A 26,202-nucleotide genomic window follows, 5' to 3' on the forward strand; every position below is an offset into this window, starting at 1 on the left:
TGGATCCTCAAAAATTAAAGAGCATCTGTGACTGGCCTCAACCCACAGGCCTCAAGCCTCTCCAGAGATTCCTTAGCTTCACCAATTACTATCACACTTTTATCCACCATTATTCTACACTAGGGATGTGAATCGTTTTTTGACGATTTAAAATATCGTCCGATATATTTTAAATCGTCAAAAATCGTTAGGGCCACGATACAATACCAATTCCCCCGATTTATCGTTAAAAAATCGTAAATCGGGGGAAGGGGGAGGGCAGGAAAACCGGCACACTAAAACCCCCTAAAACCCACCCCCGACCCTTTAAATTAAATCCCCCACCCTCCCGAACCCCCCCAAATGCTTTAAATTACCTGGGGATCCAGCGGTGGTCCAGAACGGCCCCCTCAATTGAATCCTTTTGTCTTCAGCCGGCGCCATTTTGCAAAATGGCCGCCGCAAAATGGCGGCGGCCATAGACAAAAACTATTCGATGCAGGAGGTCGTTCCGGACCCCCGCTGGACTTTTGGCAAGTCTTGTGGGGGTCAGGACGCCCCCCCAAGCTGGCCAAAAGTTTCTGGGAGTCCAGCGGGGTTCAGGAAGCGATTTCTTGCCGCGAATCGTTTTCCGTACAGAAAATGGCGCCGGCAGGAGATCGACTGCAGGAGGTCGTTCAGCGGGGGTTCCGGACCGCCGCTGAACGACCTCCTGCAGTCGATCTCCTGCCGGCGCCATTTTCCGTACGGAAAACGATTCGCGGCAAGAAATCGCTTCCTGAACCCCGCTGGACTCCCAGAAACTTTTGGCCAGCTTGGGGGGGCCTCCTGACCCCCACAAGACTTGTCAAAAGTCCAGCGGGGGTCCGGAACGACCTCCTGCATCGAATCGTTTTTGTCTATGGCCGCCGCCATTTTGCGGCGGCCATTTTGCAAATTGGCGCCGGCTGAAGACAAAAGGATTCAATTGAGGGGGCCGTTCCGGACCGCCGCCGTTCTGGACCACCAGGTAATTTAAAGCATTGGGGGGGGGTTCGGGAGGGTGGGGGATTTAATTTAAAGGGTCGGGGGTGGGTTTTAGGGGGTTGGCTCACGATTTTAACGATTTTTCACGATATTTTTAAAACCCAAACGGCAACAATACGATTCCCTCCCCCTCCCAGCCGAAATCGATCGTTAAGACGATCGAGGACACGATTCACATCTCTATTCTACACTGAACAAACCACTCATGGCCATGACACGCAAGGAGGCCAACCCCTCCCAGTGGTTGCCCAAAGCTATGACCGCTTTTCAGGACTTCGTCTGCCTTCCTGAAGGAACCTTGTATTACGCTTTCCTCCTCCAGAGGGGAGGAGTTAGCAATCTGTTATCGCTCACCGCACCAGGAGGGCAGAGGTAGCAATTTATTCTGCTTTTCTCCTGAAAGGGGGAGGAATTAGCAATCTGCATTGATCTGCTCCTCCAGAGGGGAGGATTAGCTATCTGTAGTGCTTACCCCGCCAGGAGAGCGGAGTTAGTAATCTGTTAGCTAACTACTGTAGATGCTCCTGTAAGGAAGGAGATAGCAATCTATTATGGATCAACTCCCCAGGAAGAGGAGTTGGCAATCTGTTCAATGATACTCTTCTGAGGAGAAGAGCTAACAATAGGTATATTGTACTTCGCTACTGAGATAGCAATCTATCATGCCTCTGCTAGGGAGTAGCAATCTGTTATATATAGGCTGCTGGCAAGTCCCATAGAAAGAGAAGATAGCTATCTATATAATACTTCTGTAAGTGGTGTTAGTGGTCAGTCGTAGTTGGCTCCCACAGAGTGATAATAGTAGGGATGTGAATCGGGCTTCGGACGATTGAAAATATCGGACAATATTTTCAAAATCGTCAGAAATCGGGGGCTCCCCCAAAACAATAGGAAAACCCCATGATATTGATCATGGGGGTTCTCTTATCATTTGGGGGAGGGCGGGAAAAACGGCACACAAAAATAACCCCTAAACCCATCCCGACCCTTTAAAACTAATCCCTTAGCTTCCCCCACCCTCCCGACCCCCCCAAAAACTTTTTACAGGTACCTGGTGGTCCTGTGGGGGTCCTTGGAGCGATCTCCCGCTCCTGGGCCATCGGCTGACACTAATCAAAATGACGCCAATGGCCCTTTGCCCTTACCATGTGACAGGGTATCCGTGCCATTGGCCGGACCCTGTCACATGGTAGGAGCACTGGATGGCCGGTGCCATCTTGTGCTCCTACCATGTGACAGGGGCTGACCAATGACACCAGTAGCCCCTGTGACATAGTAAGGACAAAGGCTATCGGCGCCATTTTGAATACTGGCAGCCGATGGTCCAAGGGCCGGAGGTCGCTCCTGGACCCCCGCTGGACTTTTGGCAAGTCTTGTGGGGGTCAGGAGGGTCCCCCAAGACTTGCCAAAAGCCCCTGGTGGTCCAGCGGGGGTCCGGGAGTGATCTCCTGCACATAAGTAAAGTACTATGTAGGTGACTCCAAATGCGTTATCTTGATAAGAGAACTGCAAAGTTAAATACTGACTGAACCAAACAGGAAAAGATTTGAATACAGTCATCCTCTTTCTCTCACCTACTATCTGATCTTTTACATCCCTAATCCCATCCTTCTTACCCCATTCCAGTCCTCACCTGTCTCTCACCTCCTTAGCCTCACTTCATTCTTTTTCTCACACCCCAGCTCGTCTCTTACATCCCTGAGTCATTCCTCTGTCATCCCCTTCTCTCAACCCTACAGCCAATCCCTTATTACCCCCACCCCACCACCACCACCACTATCATCTGGGGTCAGTGGCAATATTTTTTAATTAGGCAGAGTCAATGACAATCTCCACTGGCCTGTGCACTAATCTCAGTTCTCCGCTCCAGCTCATGCACCACACTCAGCCCTCCTCTCACTCCCCTTCTGGTCCACACACCATATTCAACTCTCTCCCTTCCAGTCCATGCACCACACTCAGCTCTCCCTTCACCTCATTCCTAGTCCCAGGCCTGATAGTGATCTGCATGCAGCAGAGACAGCAGTACTGAAAGTCAACATAGAGCCTGTAAACCTGTGTGTACTCCCAGGCTCTGCTCTGCAGTGCCCTACCTCCTCCTCCTGCATGGATTTCTTGTATTCAGGGAAACCCATGGAAGGGGGTGGAGATATTGCAGGGCCTGTGAGAACATATCAATTTCCAGGCCCCATGCTGACTTTCATTATTGCTACCACAGTTATTTGATGACAACTGTAGTGTGAAGCATTTGTGTCCCGCAGCTGATGGTTTTGTGAGAACATTTGGGTTCTTACCCACAGTTTGGTAAACCCTGGCATAAATGCTATGGGTCAGATTGAAGTTTAGGGTAAAATAGGGCAAAAAATGCTAAATGTTTGCCAATTTTGAAATAGCACATCTTCTAACCAAGGATTTAATTTCCTGCAATTTCTGGAATGGGATAAAAAAATCCACTGCAAATGTCCTGGAAGTAAGCTGACTGGATATCTCAATTGCAGCATTGTGAATTTATTTTCAGGAAATCCATGTTCAGTCTCAAACTCAGCTTCTGCCCCTCAGGTAAAGTACTAATATGAAGGCAGTATTCAGAGATCATGGGAGGAGAGAGATCCATCCCTTGCACAACAGTGACACTGAGTGGTGAGACTCAGAGCGCACACATATTGGATGAAAGTAACTGCAGCCTCTGGCTGTTGATGGATGGGTGGAGGAGGGGTGGAGAAAAATAAAACATTGGAAAAGCAAGTTCATGGTATTGTAACCCTGAATGAAGCAGTTTTGATGAGCTGGAAGCCCAAAATTACAGAAAGAAACTGCTAAGCCAAGAAATAAAGCCCTCACAATCTGGAACTAATTTTTAAAAAACGCAGTGGCTAAACCCCTTTTAAAGAAGGAGAACGTAGATCCTAGAGATTGTAAAAATTATAGGCCAGTCTCAAATTTACCTTTCATAGCTAAAATTTTAGAAAGATTGGTTTCTACTCAACTTTCAGACTATTTAGTTGATTATAATGTACTTGATGATGCCCAAGAAGGCTTTAGAAAATATTGTAGTACGGAGACTTTGATGATTTCCTTGGGGGATAAATTTCTCCCTATCTTGGATAGGGGTGAAATGTCACTGTTGGTTTTGATTGATCTGTTCAGTGCATTTGACCTTGTTGATCATTCTATTTTATTAAATCATTGTGAAACTTTAGGAATTGGAGGTCAGGTTTTGAAGTTGCTTTCTAGCTTTCTTCAGGATGGGGAACAAGTAGTAATTGTTCAAGGTTTTTCTTCTTCACATAAATTAAAGTTAGGCATCCCCTCTTCTTTTTAATTTGTTCCTTACTTCATTGGGTAATTGAATACAGTTATTTGTATTTACCCCATGTATTTATGTTGATGATATACAAATTTTGGCTCATATTGGAAATTCACCAAAGAAGGTTGTAAGTAGATTGAATTCTTATTTAAGAACCATTTCCCAATGGTTTGCTGAAAACAAGCTGGTTCTTAAAACTGAAAAGACTAAGTTATTGAAAATTGAATTTGGGGATATTTCAGTGGGTCTTTGCTTGAACAGATCACAGTTAATGCCAAAGGAACAGGTTAAATCTTTGGGGATGATTTTGGACTCAGAATTTTCTTTGGAAAAACATATTTTGCAGGTGGCACATAATTCCTATCCTAGGTGAAATTACTAAGGTAATTGAGACCATATTTGGAGAAAACAGCTCTTAAGGCGGTGGATTTTGCCATTGTTCTTTCACAATTGGTCTACTGATATGTGATATTTTTGGGATTGCAAGGTAAAGTGATTCATAAATTACAACTCATTGAAAACACTGCTGCTAGATTTGTCATGGGAAAATCTCAGAGAAATTCGGCAAAACCATTATGGGATTTGCATTGGTTATCTATTGAGGAAAGATGCAGGTTTAAAAATCTGGTATTGGCATTTAAAATTTTAAATGACTTAGATTCTCCTTCTTTAAAGGGTTCTCTACAATGACATGTATCTAAAAGAAATTTACGCTCTTCTGGTTGATGATATATGCAACTCCCTTCGGTGAATAAATTTAAACATTCTTGCCTGGATATTAGATCATTTTCTAATGCTATTCAACATTTATGGAATACATTACCATTGGATGTGAGAGAAGAGGAAAATGTACTAAGATTTCATAAGAAACTAAAAACCTGGTTCATGTCTACTAAATGATCTATATCATTATTTGGTCTGCTTGAATGTCTCATCAGGGTAAAATGATGGGGGTAACAAATGGATATGAAGGGCTGTTTTTTATATGTTTGTAAGTCTTGATATTTTTTTATGTTTTATGTTATGAATGTATTATGTAATCTTAATTTTATGTGCTACTGCTGTACATTGCTTTGGGTGATAATTTTTATCTGTAAAGTGATTAATAAATGACGATAAATAAATAAACTAAGAAATTATTCCAAAGCTTGGTGGAGCTTTTCAGTCTTTGGGGGAAAACCTCCTGTAGCACTTTCCACAGAAGCTTTAGTTTACACAATTTTCATGAAATTATAGGAAATTAAATCCATGAGCAAATTGTACATGAATACTAACCTGCATGCTGATTGCATTCTCTTTACCCTACTTTTGCCTGAAACATAAAACTGGCTATATATATATAGATTCTCTATGGGGTGAGTACAGACATATTAATGTTTCATATCTTTTCATTTATTTCAAACAAAAAAAATAAGCAAATTATATATTAAAAAAAAAAAAAGAAAAAGGCAAAAAGCAAAATCAAGAAGAACATCAATGTGATAAGAGGATTCAGAAGGTGGGTGAATTGGGAGGAGGACTTGAGAGAGAATGCATTTTTTGAGAGGCATAATTTTTTTTTTTAAATAATAGGAACAAAAATGATCAAAACTTTTAAAAATGAAGTGAAACGAAATGGGAAATGTTCTTACATTTTCCCAGTTTGCTTTAAATGAATGCACAGCCATAGTTTAATAGCATTTCCTAGACCTTCACATGTCAAACCCATCAGGATTTACCTAAAGTACTGAACCACAGTGCTATTAAATCTATCTATCTATCTATCTATCTATCTATCTATCTATTATACTTACTGGAGAAAGTTCCCTCAGTGAATCCTGCAGAAGCTTCAATGTTTGCAAGAGTTCAAGCTCAATGTTGGCATGATTAGAGCAGCAGGTCACAGAAGGACTTTGTAAAGCAGCTATGGGATTTGCTGGCACAAAACAGCAAGGATGAATGCAACAACAGTGAGAACAATGATTGCATTTGTCAAACGAGGCATCCTGAGCATTCTTTTCAGATGTTTCATATTTCCCAAAAGACCTGGTGTCAAGTGGCATTGTCTTTGCAGGGAAACTAAACCCATGAATCTGAGAGGCAAAAAGATCACTTAAACCAGGACAATGATTCTCCAATTGCCTTTCAATATCATCAGTCTGAACAGAGGAATCCTTTACTCTTGTCCCCTGATCACCAAGCCTTGAAGTTAAGATTTGTTCATCCTCTTCATCCTCATCACTCCTTAATGACATGGATGTAGATTCATAAGAATTGTCCCTAATAAAATATTCACTTAGAGGAACATTTTGCGAACCTGATACCAGATTTGAAGACATCTGAATGGTCACAGATTTGTAAAAATTAGTACTTGTTTCCGTAATTTGAATAGGGTCCATGGGTTCAATCCTTAAAATTTCTGTTTTACTGCTGGGCACCTCTTTGTTTTGTAAACACTCAGGTTCATATTCGGCCTCAATACTGTGAATGTTAGAACACTCAACATGAATACTCAAGTTAGCACACTTTGTATTTTGTTCTGGAGAAGACTTCAGTGGTGCATTTGATTTCATCTTTTCCAATGATCTGTCCAACATGGATGCTAAAACAGGGATGGAGCTGTGAGGCTTACCAAAGATACTGATGCTGCCTTCCTTTTCATTCATGTACTCAAGAGAATCTTGCTGCTGCAAATTCTCCTTGCACATCCTTTCAACATTCTCATTCAGAGATCCCTCACGCTGAAAGGCTGTATGCACTACATAAAAGGGTACAGCACAGTCTAATTTGGATGTGACATCATCTGCATCCTGATCATCAGCTTGGTGATATGTTAATGATGCCTGCATGCAGTCGGAAATATTTTCTGTTGTTCCAATACAGTTTCCTTGCTCATCTGTCTCAAGCACTACGTCTTTTCTCAAACTGTCAAAATGAAGTGGAACATCAGTCCTTTTTATTGAAAGTAAGCTGTCTTCTCCATCCTCATATTTCCAGGCTGTGCTCGGATTGGATATCAGTAAATCATATTCAGAATCTGTCATGGTGGAACTAGACAAGGCACCATTTGATTCACGGTTATAGACCTGGTAGAAAAACAAGAAATCATTACTACATTGCAGCATCACTTGGCTATCAGTTCTATTAGAGCTAAAATTTAAGGTTTTAGAATGAAATGGATTCCACATAAAAGATGATATAGGGATTTTGATGGAGTAATAATATCATTGCATCATTAGATAATCAGCACCTTATAAAAATAGAATTCTTATTTAGTTATTCTTGTTGTGCATGTCAAGTGAAACTGATAAAATGATTTTAATTGGAAAAAAGTGATTGCTGGGTCTATTGTGGTGCTGAGCCCTTCATAGCAAGGTTAGTAATAGCAAATAATGGCCACTGGCTTTATTACTTATCATAAATAGGACAAGGCTGGCACCATTTTGTTCTATGGATATATTGTATGTATTTACAACTAACTATCTCAGGGCTGGCTGACATTATTATTATATGGATCCAGGGGGCCAGGAGTAAATTGGGATTTTACTCCATTTGGACTTTGAAGACCCCAATTAAATAAGAGACATCTCGAGAACTGGAGCATGATAATGGGGAGCCTTGAATATTTTAATTTTTTTTCAGCTGGGGAAAGTCATATTTCATTTTACATTTTATTTGTATCATTTCTATTTGTGTTTCTTTTGTTTTAAATAAATACAACAAAATAAACCACAAAAAAGGCAAAAAAAGAACATTTAAAACAATGAAAAAAAAATCAAGCCAAAAAAAAAAAGTGCATATCCCTATTTCATATGCAGGATGAGAACTGAATCACACAATAAGTTCCAGTGGTATAGTGATATTTTGTGATGCAGTTCAGCAGTCTATGGGCCTGATGTACATTTTTCTAATACAATTGCAATTATTTATTTCAAATACCTGCTGCCAAATTCTAAACATGTTAATTAATAATGGCATTATATCATAGTCACATACTGTTCAATATCATTGTGAGTGATTTTTCAGAAAGGTGAGAAGGAAAACTGTCTTATTGTTGATGACACTAAGCTCTGCAACAGAATGGGCACCTTGAAAGAGCAGACAGGATACAAAGTGATCTAACAAAGTTTGTGGGGTAGTCAAATACTTGGCAATTAAGATTTAATACCAAGAAGTACAGAGTCATGCATTTGAGGTGCAGAAATCCAAAGGAGCTGTACGTGGTTAGGGGCGAGGATCTGATGTGCACGGCCCGGGAGATAGACTTCAGGTTCATAATTTCTGATGACCTAATGAGAGCGAAGCAATGTGAAAAGGCAGTGACGAAGGACAGAGAGATGCTAGGTTGAATAGAAAGAGACATAATGAGCAGGGAAAAGGATGTGATAGAATGCCCCTGTGCAGGTCACTGGTGAGGCCTCATCTGGAATACTGTGTTCAGTTCTGGAGGCTGTATCTCATAAAAGATAGAGGCATTCCAGAGGAAGGCAACCAAAATGGTGCAGGGTCTATACTAAAAGCCTTATGAGATGTGATTGGAAGACCTAAATATGTATATTCTGGAGGAGAGGAGAGACAGGAGGATATTATACAGATTTTTAAATATTTGTCAAGAATTAAATCTTTTCCAGTGGAAAGAAACTGTAGGGGAATGATATGAAGCTCCAAGGGGATAGACTGACTCAGTAGCAGCCTTAGGAAATATGTTTTCACAGAAAAGGTTGCGGATGCCTAGAATGTCCTGCCAGAAGAAGTGGTGAAGACAAGAACAGTAACAGAATTCAAAATGGAGAAAGATAAATACTGAGGTTAACTAGTGCTAGAGGATGGAAAGGAAGAATCGGGTAACCTAAGGCAAAAATATTAATGATGGTTGTAATCCTCTAGAGCACCAATTACAACCAGCCAGGAGTGCATTCAAGGAATCCCTCTGGGCATATCTTACAACAAACGTATAGGTTAGCTATCTGGCTATTAAATGTTACATTACTTCAGCAAAGTTTGCTTAAATTCACTTCTGATGGCAGTAGGGCAGGGGTAGTCTGCTATTGTACTTCTAGGGCTGGAATAAATACATATTTGGGAGAGAGAGGTCTGGCCATCACCTGCTTTTACGGCTCGAATGGGGCCTCCTGATTCTTAGGGTAACCTGAACAGAGTGGCAGTTACAACCCTAAACCACTTGCTGGGCAAATTAGATGGCCCCTTTTTGTTTTTAGCTGCTTTCATTTACTGTCACTGTTTACTCTGTTACTGTGGGTGAAAATAATTGAGGAAAGGGTACGTTGTAATTGAATAAAACTATAAGAAATTAGTCCTCTGGAGAATCTGTGTAGGAAAAGAACAGTGGGAAGTAAAAAGGTGAGTAGGTGGAGTTTAATGGATAATAGGCACCATATTACTTTGGTGAATCAGCGAATGATTAAATCATTTTCCCCAAATCAATCTATATAAGAAAAACAGAGAAGTGTATGTAGGTGAGGGGTAGGGAGGGAGGGAACCCCCAGAAAATAGCCCTAGCCCCTTTTTAAATGGGGGGGGGGGCATATAACTTACCCTAGAAGAAAGTTGCTTACAGGGAGAGAATAGTTCCCAAGGACTGGGTTGGGAAGCACAGAAACATGAAATATGATGGCAAATAAGGTTTTCAGGGTCCATTTAGCCTGCCTAACGTCATTCCTGCTACAGTGCCACAGACCTCCAGTTGATCTTTCACTTTCCCCTCACTTCTTCATGATGAGGAGAGCCACTGGTCTAGACTATTAAAATGGGTAATGAGGTTTCATGCGAGAGGTGAAAGTAGAATGAGCTCTTACTTGTCGAGGCAAATGCTCAGGTGGTTCCTCCAGAAATCCGCTGCTGTCAGATTGGCAGCTGTTTGTTCTTGTCATCTCAACTTCTACCAAAAGAACAGAAATGATTAATTTTGGGAAAGCAAGGCACAAAAATACTGCGCTGTGGTGAAAGAATCGATAACTTAGTTCATGTTTGGAAAAGCTGAACAAAGTTTTATGTATAATCTTTCTGCAGTTTCCAATGTTAAGAGAAAGCAAAAATAAAAAAGACATTTCCATTGCTAAGTTGGGTTAGGACAGAGTCTCTGCGCCAACAATAATTAATAAAGTCAGCTCAGCTCTACCAATGTTTCTGAGCCTCAAAAGGCAGAACCAGCCTTAGCTCAGGTGGTGTTCTATGCAGGTGGGAGTAGGGCTACCATCAATCCTTTTCAAGGAAGACCAGGGCCGGGGAAGGCAGAGCAAGGTAGAAGATGCTAAGGCGCCTAATCTTGCATCAGCCCTGAGGAGGACATATCCTTCTTCTGCATTCCTTCAGATATGTCCTCCAAAATTTTATTTTTTAGGAAAATGTCCTTTTCTTCTTAAAGGAAGAATCTTCTTTTATACCCATGACCAGCACACCTTCCCATATGATAAGAGAAACCATCTCCTGCCTATTAGTCAGTCTGGACACATGGGGTGCAAAAGAGAGAAGTGCTAGCATACAGAGGAAGCGGTCTTCCTCTGGAAAACATTTTGTAATGATAAGTTCAGTGAGTAAGATGTACTTCTGGTACATGCACTCTCTCATGAGCATATTCCACTCCTAGAAATGAAGAACTGGAACTGGAAAAGAATTCCATTGTGGAAGTCAAGGAAACATTGAATTCAGTGTACAATATCCTTCTTGATAACATGAACCAGCACTTCATGTCCTGAAAGTTAATGGAATGCTGGCTCAAAAGTTCAGGGAGGGAGTAGATGCAGACAGGCCTGGATTTGTCCATAGGGACACTAGGCCTGTGCCTAATGTGGCAAAAATTGGAGAGGAGGGGCAGCAGCTGGCTGAAGATTTGCCTCCTTCCAACTGTGCCAAATTTTGATCAGCAAAGAACAGTCTTCTTTTTTTTTTATTGTCACCTCCCCTCCCTGGCAGCGTGTAAGGATCAGGATGAGAGGGGGTGAGCCTGGAGCAGACTGAGAAAAGTGGGATCATTTTGGGGAGATTGGGAAGGGCTGAGTGGGGATCATTTGGGATGAGGAGAGTGGGACGTGTCTGTGTGTCAGAGAGAAGTAACGGGGGAACTGGCAGTCTGGCAGTATTTATGTGAGAGAGAAGGGATAAGTGCCAGCTGTGTGTATGTGTGTGTGCATGCCAGATTGGATGGTAGATTAGAGAGGGGATACAAAGGGGTGCAGGACCGAAGCATAACAGGGACACCTGCCTCCTCCCCCACCCCTACTAATGCAATTCAGATCCTCTCTTCTTTCACCATGTCTTCTACAGTTTCAGAATTGAAAATGGGAATGGAGCACACAGTCAGTACATCAGAATCTTAATTCCTAGTTATACGCGTTACCATTTCAGTATCAACAAATTGCTTCCTCTTCCTTCTTTAATCTGCTGATGAACTTAATTTTATTGTTCAGATTTTACATTAAGGATACGTAAATACTGCTTTAAAAAGGAGAGGCTTCATTTTGTCTTCTGTTGTAACAGCTTCTAAAACAAGGATACTTGTAAACTTAATTAAGTGCTCCATGTAAATTCCAGCTGATTACTGCCCTCCTAGGAACAATTTAAGCAACTTAACTCTTCAGCTAACCTTTCAGAGCTCTAGCATGCAAGCTATGCTCCATTTAATCAGATTTTCCAAAGACTATCCTTCCCATAGTGCTGAATGCTTCAAAAACATGTTCACTAAAGACCATGGTTTTCATAGTGAACACATTTCTCAACAAATATATACCATCATCTTCCAAAATGGAACAATTCATGTTTCCTTAAAGTGGCAGTCATGGACATTGAGTTTCCTGCAGTGTAAACTTCAATAAAGTACAGTACTGCTTCATAGCATTTATTGCCCTAGATAGAGATTCAGTCTTCAAACCCATTTGTTAGACCCTCAAAGACTGGGAACCATTACCCTAAAATGTTTCTGCCAAGCCATCAGAGTTTGGCACTCTCTGCCCCTAATTTATTTATTAATTTAAAGATTCTTGATACCGTCGTTCATAATATACATCACAATGGTTTACATGTTACAAAATCATAAAATCAAATATAAAATTGTCTATAAAGGTACATTAAAATGTAATAAAAATAAAATTGTTAATAAAATTATTAATACATCAACATAAAACAAAGAATAAAATAATGCGTGACCAAATAAGAAGTGACCAAAAGCAACTGTTTACTCTTGGGTGGCCTTTCCCTCTCAGTTTCTGAAAAATTTTGCTTGCTTTTGCTGTAAAGCTTGTCTATTACCTCTATATTAACCTCAACACATAGTTTCCTTACTTCTCTCATCATCTACGAAATGCACTCAATTAGAAACAGCACAGTATGGTGTTCAGAGAAACTGAGGTTGCTGAATGCTTAAGTGCTACAAAATAAAAGAGCAGCAACTGTTAGATATACATAGTAAGAATAGAAAGGGAAAGTAAGGGCTTGATTCGTTCAACAGAAGGCAAACATTGGGAAGTATTAGTGCTTTGCCAAATTTTGGCTGTCTTAAGAAAAGAGATATTGTACCAAGAAAAAGAAATAGTTATGGCCTCTAAAAATACATTTTCACCAGGCATGAGAAGGGGCCAACATAGACATAGCCTTAGGCAAGAGGAAATCTGGCTCAGCTGGATTTGAGAGGAAATCTTTCCAAGGTTTTTCATCAATGCTGCATATTGTTAAAGCCATGCCTCCCTCATCTCTTACTCTATTTGAAAAGCCTGCTTAAAAAGATTCTAATTGTTTCTCCATTTAGAAGGCCTTCCTTCAATTCATCCTGCATATGTCACTTTTAAAGGGTTAGTGCTACTTTCCAAGTTGTTTGTAAGAATACTCTGCTTTCACATGTGTAAAATTGGAAGTCAAACTAGTGTTTTGCCAGAGCCTGAAGTATGCGCATACTAGTAGTATCATGCATGAAGTAGAAAGGAAAAAAACAGGGGTGTTTTGGGGCATACAGCGGCAGGATTCAGAAGTTAGTGAACAAATTGCTATTTGGTAAGCGGCATACAAGCGTACATTACCGAACTTATCCATATGCTTTTTCACATGCTTATTAAGTCCCAGAGGTGACATTGCACTTGTCTATTGTCTGTAGTTTTTGGGTGGGTTGCCTGGATGAAGTGGTGGGGCTCAGGATGAAGTGCTGGAGGTTCTGGGTGAATAGGCAATTATCAGAAGCTGAGTAGATGCATTCTTTATAAAATTCATGCCTCCATATAAAACTCAGTTTTATTACGCACACATGTTACAATATTACATATATAAAATATATGTTCATATTTTAATAAAACAGGTAGAGAAAGCATGAGGCTTCCTGCATTACAAGTATGAGCATGTAAAGCTGCAAGAATTCTAACTGGTAAAAGTAAAAGAGACCATATCACCGAAACCCTAATTGAACTACACTGGCTACCCATTGAACAAAGAATTCAATACAAGACTCTATGCACCATACATAAATTAATACACGACGAAAAAGCAGAATGGCTGAACACAGCCCTTCACATGCACATCCCTAATAGAAATTTGAGATCAGCAAACTAAGCCCTACTAACTATTCCCTCAGTAAAAACTTTGTGGTATTATAGCATTTCAGAGAGAGAGAGAGGGAGAGAGAGACTATAAGGTCCGTGTAGTAGTTACCTATTTATGCTACTATAAGAGGCCTACATAGTAACTCGAGGTGAGGTTTAGGTAGTAGAGTAGTGTAGGGTTAGGGGTCATTTTGACATGCAGAGTGAGACGTACGAACAGAACAGTACACGCTTTCTTCGGAAACTCACACAACGATGAAATTTGTACAATGTTCTCTCAACCTAACTTGATGTCACCCAGGTAGAGAGTCTAACCTGCTTATTTATGGAAAATGTAATGGAGAGAGCTCTTCTTACTTGTCTTTCTTCCAACATTGAAGACCTCCCTGATAATCAAACAGGTTTCAGGTCAAACTGCAGCTGCCCGAACCAGATTCGATCTCTCACAACTTTCAACAGAGAGGATTTTGAACAGAAACCATAGAACATGATGGCGGAAAAAGACTATTACAGCCTTTCTAGTCTGCCCATCCATACCAACTATTCAGCTTTATAATCCCTACCACTCTCTGAATGATCCTTTATCATTGTCCAATGCTTTCTTGAATTCAAATACTGTCCTTGTCTTCACCACTTCCACCTCTATGCATCTACTACTCTCTCTGTAAAGAAATGTTTCCTTGAATTACTCCTTAGTTTACCTCCTTTCACCCTCATCCCCTGATCCCTCATTTTAGAGTCTCCTTTCCCTTCAAAATGGCCCACCTCCTATGTATGGGAACCTTGGAGATATTTAAATATCGCTATCATATCTCCCATACCCTGCCTTTCCACCAGGGTATACATGTTTAGATCTTTAAATCTGTTCTCATATGCTTTACAACAAAGACCACTGACCATTTTAGTGTTGCAAATTTTGACATCACTGGCAAAAAAACAAACCTTTCCCAATAATCCTTCTGCAAAGTTGCTCATGAAAATGTTGAAAAGAGCTGGTTCAAGGACCAATTCCTGTAGCACAATGCTAGTAACAGCCCTCTCCTCAGAGGGAACTCCATTATTTCAATGTCACAATAAGACTGCTAGCATGCTCATCAACCTATCTTCTGTTAAGATACACTGTGGCAACATGAGTTGATATTTAAAGTTTAAAGGATTTTCTAAGACCAATAAATACTATAACCTCATCTCAGTAATGATTAATTATTTCTAACCTTGAAGGAGAGACAAGCCAGATTCATGCAGTTAACAATGGACTTCCTTCTGTGTGAGTGTCAGCCACATTCATATACACTGAAAATATAGGGTTAGCTTGTAAGCACCTACCATTGCCTTAGGCAGCTGGACAAAGACCATACTGAACAAAAACCTCGAAGAAATGGAGTCATACTTCTGTTGCAGCGAACTATATTCAAATTCATCTAAAACTTTAACAATGGCATTTTATTTTGACAATAAACTTGCTGTCCAGAAAGTGAGCATGACTTCTACAAGGACAGGATAGAACATGCAGAATCCATGAAATATGTAGGAGTATAGTTGGTGTGTTCCCTAACCTTCAAGCAGCATTTATTGAAGACCAGGGGAGAAAGTGAAGATGTAAACAGAAACTCAGGGGAATCACATGGGACACGGGAGTAAAGGCCCTCCTAATGTCCACTCTGGCCCTAATGCACTCCATTGTGGAGTCATCACATCAAGATGCTGGGTGTGCTACTAAACTGAAGTACTAAAACAAATAGCTGCTGACTGACTTCCAGTACTAGTGTATTTGACATTGCCCCCTCAGATATTAGAAGGAAAGCCAGCCTCTGTTGCTCATTTTAATGATCACATCTTTACAAATGCATCACTTTTGATATATTGTATGGATGGAATGTATACCAAAATTACAGCTTAAATCAATTAGAAAATTGTGAGAGAGACTCAAATGATATACCTTTCTTAATAGAAAGGAAAAATGATGATCTAGATAGAATAACAATAACATCTAAATAAAGACCTCAACACTGTCCTTATGGAAGCAGTGCCTGGCTAGATCTTTCACATAAGATATGGACATCATTAAACTAAATATGAAACGGAGTACGGCAGATGTGAATTATATTTTACATTAATAGAATAGTTGTGATTTTGGTGACAAAAGCCAATGGAACATATCATTAATGAACACCCCTTTCAGCTTTTCCAGGGTTTATGGACAACAATCAAGATATCATAACTTGGCATCCCACCAGATGCCATAACTTGGCTCCACAATTTGAACTTTAATATGTAATGTGCTACCACTGCCATATGATAAGAACAGGACTGTATCCTTTCATAGTGTTTCTATAACTTTATACACTTTCTACCATCAAGTTATTATGATAAACAATATCCATCTAGCAATGTCTTATTCTTTCACATACAGTACAGCACTCATAGTAAAGCATAATATGGATTTAAAATAACAATTTATTTTCTTTATAGTTTGATACCTATAGTTTATCAGCAGTCTTCAATCATATTATGACCTCAGTACTTTCACTAATATATTGGTTCATTAACACATCTTTACATACGTTCTTGAGGAAAAAACAACACAAACTACAATATGTGTTAATATTTGGAAGCATTAGTTTTGTGTAAGAGCATGGGTGTTAAGAGTACTGTACTGCACTTTGTAATGTAGCTCTTGCCTGTGCTTTTCTATTTTAGGTGCAGTAGAATGTGAGGATAAGGAAGCCTATGGTTTCTAGCCAGATGAACACTTCTTTCTATATGCCCCACCAGGGCCAGCTATAGAGCAAATGGTGCTCTGGGTGAAAATGATTGATGGTGCTTCCCCCTCTACTGCGTGTGTAAGAGAGAGAGTGAGAGGATGTGTGTGTCTGAGAGCCTATGTATGACACACAGGCTCTCAGACACACACAGGTTCTCACTCTGCAACACACAGACACATACACATGTTCATTCTCTCACACTCCCTCACACAACCACACAGGTTCTTTCTCCCTCACACCCACACACACATACGCACACAGGCGCTCTCTCTCTCACACACAAGCACACACACACATGCATACAGGCTCTCACCACATACATGCATGTTCTTTCTTTCACACACACACTCTCTCTCATACTCACATCCATAATCTTTGCAGTCTATGCACTTTTTTTTTTAAACTCCCGATGCATTTGCATAGCATAAGCTTACTGCTATTAATCAAGTTAATTAGGGAATAGCCACTGCTATTAATTGCATCAGTAGCATGGGATCTTCTTAGTGTTTGGGTAATTGCCAGGTTCTTGTGATCTGGTTTGGCCTTTGTTGGAAACAGGATGCTGGGCTTGATGGATCCTTGGTCTAATCCAGCATAGCAATTTCTTATGTTCTTATGTTCTTATATGTTCTTACACACATGCATGCACACTGGCTCTCACTCACACAGGTTCACACCCAGGATTTTTACTCTCTCTCACATTTACAAACTCTCATGGCTTCCCCCTCTCTATGCGCCACAGCAGAATGGGGTCCACCAGGTTCCCGCTGGGCCTCTCTTTGTGCTGCTTCAGGCTGGGTCTGCTACAGCCCCACTGTGCCTCTCTTTGGATCATGGAAGGATGGGGCCCATCGCCTCCTGCTGTCACTGCTGAACCTCTCTTCAAGACATGGTGGGATGGGGTCCACTTTGGTCCTGCCATCAGAAGGCCACAGTGGGATGAGGTCTGCCATGGCCATGCCGCTGCTAGATGTCTCCTCCATTGCTGCGGGCTGGGTCATGCTGGCTGTGATCAGGGTGCACATCCAGCTCTCCCATCGAAAGACAGGCTTGGTACCGACCACTCATACTATTGATAATTTTCTGTATAGCGATGTCAGTGCATCCAGTCATAGAAGAGGTAAAGTGGAGAATGCATCTTCTGAGTTGGGCACAGAACACAGGTGATGATAAGAATCATTTTAGATGTGTTTTCTACTCTGGAAGTAAACACGGGCATTGAAAATGCCTCTCAGTTGATTTATTTTGCAAATACCATTATAGTAATGAACATCATTCTTAATCCAGAATATGTTGGCTCAAATCCTTCAAACTAAATTCTGATACTCTTTTTACATTGTGTCAAAGAGAACTTCCTTCTGGAGCACATAAGGTGTAATATACACAGGCAACATATTGAGATGTTCAAGGAAGTTCTTTTTAATCAAGCCTTTAGTACCTAAGATAGCAGGGACAATTTCTGTATCTATCGCATGTTCCTGGTCTCTGCATTTCATATTGCTATGTAAATACATTTTTGGAATGTTTTAAAAACTGATTACTGCTTCATGTTATAATTAAGGTATAATAATTAGCATTTTAATTTATTACAAAATATATTTTCATAAAAACACAAAATATATTGTAAATATTTGTAAGTCCTGAATTTAGGTGACTATTTCTTAGCTTTTAAAATTATTTAGTATCCTACAATAGGTGATAGTATTTAAAGCTGCTTTTCTGTAATCTGGGCACCAGGTGGCAGCAACTTACAAGCTGTTAAGCAATAACACAAGCTCTGAATTTTCAGACTCCGGTTATATCTGCAGCTTAAATGGTGAAGTCATTTTAAAACAGAGTTGCCAATTTCTTTAGGTGAAATACATTTTGGGAGGCAAAAGGGTACTTATACTGTTGGGAGCTGGGAATCATTATGAATTTAATGGGAGCTGTAACCTAATTGTAGGTGGGAGGTGAATTTCCTTGCCGACTCTTTCACAAAAGTTCCAATCAAACTTCAAACAATTCATCCAACTCAGAAAACAATCCCAGTTCAGCTCTGATGTCCAATTTTTGTCTCAGCTCGTCAAACTACAGAGGCTTCTACAAAAACTAAAAAGTCATGGGATAGGAGGCGATGTCCTTTCGTGGATTACAAACTGGTTAAAAGACAGGAAACAGAGAGTAGGATTAAATGGTCAATTTTCTCAGTGGAAAAGGGTAAACAGTGGAGTGCCTCAGGGATCTGTACTTGGACCGATGCTTTTCAATATATATATAAATGATCTGGAAAGGAATACGACGAGTGAGGTTATCAAATTTGCAGATGATACAAAATTATTCAGAGTAGTTAAATCACAAGCAGACTGTGATACATTACAGGAGGACCTTGCAAGACTGGAAGATTGGGCATCCAAATGGCAGATGAAATTTAATGTGGACAAGTGCAAGGTGTTGCATATAGGGAAAAATAACCCTTGCTGTAGTTACACGATGTTAGGTTCCATATTAGGAGCTACCACCCAGGAAAAAGATCTAGGCACATTGTGGATAATACTTTAAAATCGTCGGCTCAGTGTGCTGCGGCAGTCAAAAAAGCAAACAGAATTTAGGAATTATTAGGAAGGGAATGGTTAATAGAACGGAAAATGTCATAATGCCTCTATATCACTCCATGGTGAGACCGCATCTTGAATACTGTGTACAATTCTGGTCACCGCATCTCGAAAAAAAGATATAGTTGCGATGGAAAAGGTACAGAGAAGGGCAACCAAAATGATAAAGGAGATGGAACAGCTCCCCTATGAGGAAAGGCTGAAGAGGTTAGGGCTGTTCAGCTTGGAGAACAGACGGCTGAGGGGGGATATGATAGAGGTCTTTAAGATTATGAGAGGTCTTGAACGAGTAGATGTGACTCAGTTATTTACACTTTAGAATAATAGAAGGACTAGGAGGCATTCCATGAAGTTAGCAAGTAACACATTTCAGACTAATCGGAGAAAATTATTTTTCACTCAACGCACAATAAAGCTCTGGAATTTGTTGCCAGAGGAGGTGGTTAGTGCAGTTAGTGTAGCTGGGTTCAAAAAAGGTTTGGATAAGTTCTTGGAGGAGAAGTCCATTAATTGCTATTAATCAATTATACTTAGGAAATAGCCACTGCTATTAATTGCATCAGTAGCATGGGTTCTTCTTAGTGTTTGGGTAATTGCCAGGTTCTTGTGGCCTGGTTTTGGCCTCTGATGGAATCAGGATACTGGGCTTGATGGACCCTTGGTCTGACCCAGCATGGCAATTTCTTATGTTCTTGTTCTTATTTGACATCTAAGGGGGGTTATTTTGTAAGCCTATCACACGCGAAAAGTCCCTTTTCGCGTGAGATAGGTTTCCGGGGGCGGAGTGGGGGTGGAGTCAGGGTGGGGAGGAGGCAGACACGCCGGTAACTTCGCTGGCGGCGATAAGTTAAGACCCATTATCGCCGCCAGTAGTGCGCCCAATAGCACCACCTTTCACAGTGGCGCTATTGGGTGTGAAAGCCGGCAGTGATAACACTGCGGAGGTGCGAATGCTGCCGGCTTTCGCAGGCCTGCCCCTCCCCGTCCCCCATTACCGCCGGGAGAATGGAAAATCCCGGCCTAAGTGCTGTAGTATTTTGCCCAAGCTAGTAGGATACATATGAGATGTGATGCATGCATGAATCTCAAGGAATCTTCCTGCCCACCTTCATCCTGGTAATCTGGGTGAACCCAATCCAGCCTTCATCAAAAACTCATATCAGCTTGCATGCAAAATGTTAGTCAAAATGGGCTGGAAAAATTCAGGTTTTAGTTGAGTCTGGATTCGAGAAAAACAAATGCACACCCAGACTGTGCCAGCCTAAAGCTACCTGGAATCTGAATCAGGTTTCAAGCAGAGTATTCCCTTAACTAAATTCATTTTTCTGAAGCTTTGCTAAGGAAATTAAGACATTGCAGGACCGAAACCATGGAACTCTTTACCAGACTACCTAAGCTCAATCAGTGACACCAAATCGTTCAAAAAAGAACTCAAAACAATGGTTATTTAGACAAACATTCACAGACGAAGTTGGGTAAACTAATCCCATCTGATCAGACATATTATCCCTCCCAGCCCTGCTTAATCTAACATCCTCCACCCCCCTTGACATTTCTCATTAACCTTCTTACATTAAATTGTGTCCTGTAATTTATCTTGTCCACCCCCTGATTCCCGAGAACCCTTCCTTCCCTGTACCCCATCTCACCTATGAAAAAATCTCATTAACACACCACCTGCTCGATGTTACATTTAAGTTATGTCTTTATATGCTTAGCTTTATAAGTTCACACACAGTAAGGCCAATTTTTAGGTTGTACTCTATTATACCAGTTTATGCACTATTGCTCTACGCTTAAATGTAACTAGTTGTTTGTACACGGTTTAATATGTGTTATACAAATGTGTTATATGTATTAAGTTGTTTAAACTGTAAACCGGAGTGAAGGCAGCCTGCTATACTCCGGTATAAAAAAAGAGTCTAAATAAATAAAAAATAAATGTTTCCCTTCTTTAGATAGCTCCCTTTTAAAAACTGGTTGACATGTACAATAAAATATCAAGATAAAGGACCCTTTCCATTCTCTGCCAGTAACTTCCCCCTGATGTTAGTTTAGCTTAATTTACAATGAGCTTAATATGTTTGCACAGGATTATTGAGTAATGACTCCTCTGCCATTCTTTGGTCCTCTGTTTAGTCACTGATACTGCTTCCTGATATTTATGTAATTGAAAAAAAAGTATCTAATTTAAATTACGTCCTCTTAAATACTCCCCTGTGAGTTTCAAGGGATTAAAAAAACAAAACAAAACAAGATATAGTCATTGAGCTCCAGAGCTGAAAAACAAAACAAAATACAGGAATGGATATTTCATATTAGTGTATCAAAAACAATGACCATGATAAGAAGACTAACAAAAGCTAGGGTGGCCAATTTCCTGATTTTTTTCTGGACTGTACAGATTTTTGGGGTTACTGAACAGAGAAAAAGAGCGAGGGCATTTTGGAATGGAGTTTGGAAGAACATATTATAAGCAAAGTACATGCATACATCATGAAACATAGGCACATGCATTTGCACCTGCTATTCAACCCATGGAATTTCAACCTCACTTATGTTTTGTAACATAATAACATAGTAATGGCAGCAGAAAAGGACCAGATTGACATCTAGTCTGCCCAGCAAGTTTCTATTAGTAGTATCTGCCATTCTGTGCAGGATACTCCCATGTTTTTTCAAGGGTAAGACTGCCACTCTGTGCAATTACCCTCAAGCCTTATGAAAGGGTAGCAATTGTTACGAGCGCCGCCCACGGCAGCCCCGCGGTGCGGCCCTCTCATCTTCTCAGATGGGCTCCAGGGCCTGGCTCCTCTTCTCTGGCAGCGGTGGGCCGCCAGCTCTGACCTTGGGTTCCCTCCAGTGCCTCCGGTCCTGCCTCACCACTCAGTGTTGCCAGCCAAGATGTCCCTGCTTGTCGGGCCTCTCCACTTGGCCCACGGAGAGATGCCGCCATCAGCGTTGCGCCCCTTCCTAGGAGCGCGTGCGCGCATCTCTAGATCTTTTAAAGGGCCTGCGGTGGGAACCTGGCCGCAGACCTGGATGCTGATGTCTGACTCTTCAGCATATAAAAGCTCAGGCCTCGCTCCATAGCGGATATCGTTTCAGATCGAGGTCCTCAGTTCGTCACCAGGTATTGGCGCTCTCTCTGCTGAAAGTTCGGTATCAATATCAGCCTTATAACCGCCTATCATCCCCAGGCTAACGGGCAAGCCGAACGGATGAACCACTCTTTGAATGCGTTCCTGCACGCCTACATCAATGACCAACAAGATAACTGGTCAGACCTCTTATCCTGGGCAGAGTTCTCTCACAACTCCCACATTGCCACAGTCATTGGAACATCTCCATTTTCAATTGTCTATGGGAAACAACCATGACTACCATTACCCATACCTTTATCTGGGCCATCCACTGTGGCACAGGCCACTGCAGATTAGGGATGTGCAGAGGGACTGCATACATTACATTTGGTATTCGTATTCGTCGGGGGCAGATACGTTGCATTCGGCAAGGGGGGCCAAAAATTTGTTCATGTGTTCCATTCTTATTCATTTCCTGGCTAAAATTTAATTAACTATAACCCCCCCCCCCACCCTCCTGACCCCACCCAAGACTTGCCCAAACTCCCTGGTGGTCCAGCGGGGGTCCAGGAGCCATCTACTGCAATCACGATGTCGGCTGCCGGTATTCAAAATGGCGCCAATAGCCTTTGACCTTACTGTCACAGGGGCTACCGGTGCCATTGGTCGGCCCCTGTCACATGGTAGGAGCAATGGACATGTGACATAGTAAGGGCAAAGGCTATCGGCGCCATTTTGAATACTGGCAGCCGATGACCGAGTGCAGGAGATGGCTCCAGGACCCCCGCTGGACCACCAGAGACTTTTGGAAAATCTTGGGGGGGACTCCTGACCTCCCCAAGACTTGCCAAAAGTCCCTGGTGGTCCAGCAGGGGTCCTGGAGCCCAAGTTCCAGTTCCATATCCTGTCCAGGATAGGACTCTGGGCTGAACCACCTTCCATCTCTAGCTAACTCTGAGGCCCACATAAGTCCTGCCAGCCCCGGCACCCAAAGGCCCAACCTGAGGGGAACGAGGGCTGGCATAGGTGAAGCTCCAGTGGCCTCTAGCTTCAGCCCACTCCACCTGCTGATGGTGGGGACCCGTAGGTACCTGCCTACGGATTGTGTCAACCCCACCTCAGCCCAAAGGTCCAACTCCAATGCAACAGTAATATTTACAATCACAACCAAGCAACTATCAAACCCATAACAAATTACCTCTAGCAACATTTTTACTGAATGATGAACCTTCTTGATAATTCAGACAATTCTGCATATTGTACTTTGCTTTGGGACTTGGCTGCAGAAGCTGTCCTGTGCTTTTTCCCTTATTTCTGCTTGACAGTACTCCAGACTGTAAAAGTCAGAGTTGGTTTTTTTTTTATATCCAGTTCCCCTTTTTTCCCTCCCCATCTCCCCCTGCCATTGAAGCAGGAAGCGATGGTCGAGATACATCAAAAGTATCAAGGCTATTGATTGAGGGTAGTAATCCCCATGCTTTCTGTTAAGGGTAGTAACTGCTGCTCCATGCTGGTTACCCCATGTACCCTCTTCTTCATTTCTATCCTCTAGCCTTTAGGGATCCACAGTGTTTATCCCATGCCCCTTTGAATTCATTGACTGTTTTCTTCTTCACCACCACCTCTGGAAGGGCATTCCAAGCATTCACCAACATCTCCGTGAAGAAATATATCCTGATGTTGGTTCTGAGTCATTCCCTCCTGGAATTTCATTTCATGACCCCTAGTTGAACTGTTTCCTTTCTGACGGAAAGATTCAAAGTTTGTGCTTTGTTAAAATCTTTCAGGTATCTGAAGGTCTGTATCATATCTCCCCTCACCTCCTCTCTTCCAGGGTATACATATTTAGATCCTTCAGCCTATCTTTGTAAGTCTTCCAATACAGACCCCACCCCATTTTGGTTGCCCTTCTCTGGACCTTTTTGAGATACGGTCTTTAGAACTGAACATAGTACTCCAGGTGAGGCCTCAACAAACGCCTGCACAAGGACATTATCACCTCCTTTTTCCTGCTTGTTATTCCTCTTCCTATGCAGCCCAGCATTTTTCTAGATTTAGCTATCGCCTTGTCACATTGCTTTGCCATCTTCAGATCGCCAGATACTATTACCCCAAAATCTCTCTTTTGTTCTGCATACATCAGTGTTTCACTCTCCATCATATACATCTTTCAGATCAGCACACCCCAGATGAATGACTCTGTACTTTTTGACATTGAATTCCAGCTGCCAAATCTTCAACCACTATTCAAGCTTTCTTAGATCACTTTTCATTCTCTTTACTCCTTCAAGTGTGTCCACTGCATTGCAGATCTTAACATCATATGCAAATAGACAAACGTTACCTTATATCCCTTCTGCATGTCACTCACAAAGATATTGAATAGAAACATTACCAAACCGATCCCTATAGCACTCGTAACCATTACACTCTGTCTCCTCTCAGTCAACCAGTTTGTAGTCCACACCACCACCTTGGCGCTCACTCCCAAGCGTCTCATTTTAGTCACAAGCCTCCTATGTGGGACGGTATCAAAAGCTTTGCTGAAATCCAAGTAAATCACATTGAGTGCTCTTCCTTGATCCAATTCCATTAAACAGAGCCCCTTGAAGGGCATCCACTATCTCTCTGCTTCTTGTAGATCCACATCCAGCAGATTAAAATCTCCAATGAGCAACACTTCTCCCTTCCTTCCCACCTTTTGAATGTCTTCAATCAGATCTCTGTTTGAGGAAGACCTTCTTACCAATCTTTTTTGACAGGCAACTGGAGTTCTCTTGGCCCCTACAAACTCTTAGGATTTGTCATGATCAGTTTGAGAAATAATTTTGCTCAGGTTTTTTATTCCTGTTATGTACTCATGCAGGACTTCAATAGCATACCTGTCATTTGCTTAAGAAGCCATTTTTTAGAATTAGACAACCAAAAAATATATCTATGTAACTATTCACTAATTAAACATAACAACTTAATATTAGAAATGCCTTGTCATGGTGGGTCAAAGTAAGATCAATAAAAGCTAGCATCCTATCTCCAGCTGTGGTCAGTCTGGGTCACAGGTACCTGTGATTGTAACAGATTCCATAAAGTAGACCTATTTGTGCTGGAGTGAAGAAAATGATGGAGTTGGCTTTGAGTGGAGCATGATAAGGTTGGCTTGGAGGGCTAGGGGGTACAGAAGGTGAAGAGAGGGCTTGGGTTGGACTCAAGGGAACAGTACTTCTAAGCTGGCAATAAAATCTACATGGACGAACAACATATGAGACATGTATCTCTTCTTCATATCCAGTGTGGATACTCATGCATATAGTAATAATATGAAGAAAACTGTACAAATGGTACAAGAGGCTTTTCAAGTTAGTCATTTTTGGATAATCCTTTTCTTATGAAAGTATTGCAGATTATTTGAAAAAGGTGTAAGTGATCCACCATATTTATCAAAATATTATTTACAGTTGATACAGCAAACTTTTAATAATACTGTACATCTGAGTTCTACATGATTTGCTGATGCACAATCTACAAATTCCTGAAAGACAAAAACTATTTCTTCATCCCATAGAAAGGGATCTTTGCTAGTTTCAATTAAATTCTAAAATCTTGGAGCAGCAGGAGTATTGGTGTTTAAAAGTACAAACCATAGGTGGAGAGCAATGCAGCAACAAGAGAGGTGTCAACACACTAAGGCTAACAGTATACAGTGAGGGTTATGGTAGCAAGCCACTTAGTCTTACAATACACTAAATATTCTGGATTGGACTCTATGCACACATAGCAAACATTTGTTAGAAATAAAAGCATTCGGTAACTCAACACTCTCAGGAATTGAGAGATGGGAAAGGCAGGAAGTGATATGATCAAACACCAATGTATAGGATGAGGATTAAGGCAGCAAGCTGAATGGCATCAAATCCCCAAGAGATAGAG

At 41.3% G+C, this 26,202-nt stretch overlaps 1 protein-coding gene across 2 annotated transcripts in view; it reads right to left on the minus strand.

The window, feature by feature from the left end:
* The window catches only part of ITPRID1 (ITPR interacting domain containing 1), a 156,621-nt gene that overhangs the window by 30,607 nt on the left and 99,812 nt on the right, over positions 1-26,202 (minus strand). For both annotated transcript variants that reach the window (XM_029589806.1, XM_029589805.1), the window contains exons 4-5: positions 10,108-10,190; positions 6,106-7,377 (exon numbers count right to left, since the gene is read on the minus strand). In XM_029589806.1, the coding sequence (XP_029445666.1) occupies positions 6,106-7,377; positions 10,108-10,190 (1,355 nt within the window). The remainder of the gene's footprint in view (positions 1-6,105; positions 7,378-10,107; positions 10,191-26,202) is intronic.

Source organism: Rhinatrema bivittatum, chromosome 2, assembly GCF_901001135.1.
Source record: "Rhinatrema bivittatum chromosome 2, aRhiBiv1.1, whole genome shotgun sequence".
NCBI lineage: Eukaryota > Metazoa > Chordata > Amphibia > Gymnophiona > Rhinatrematidae > Rhinatrema > Rhinatrema bivittatum.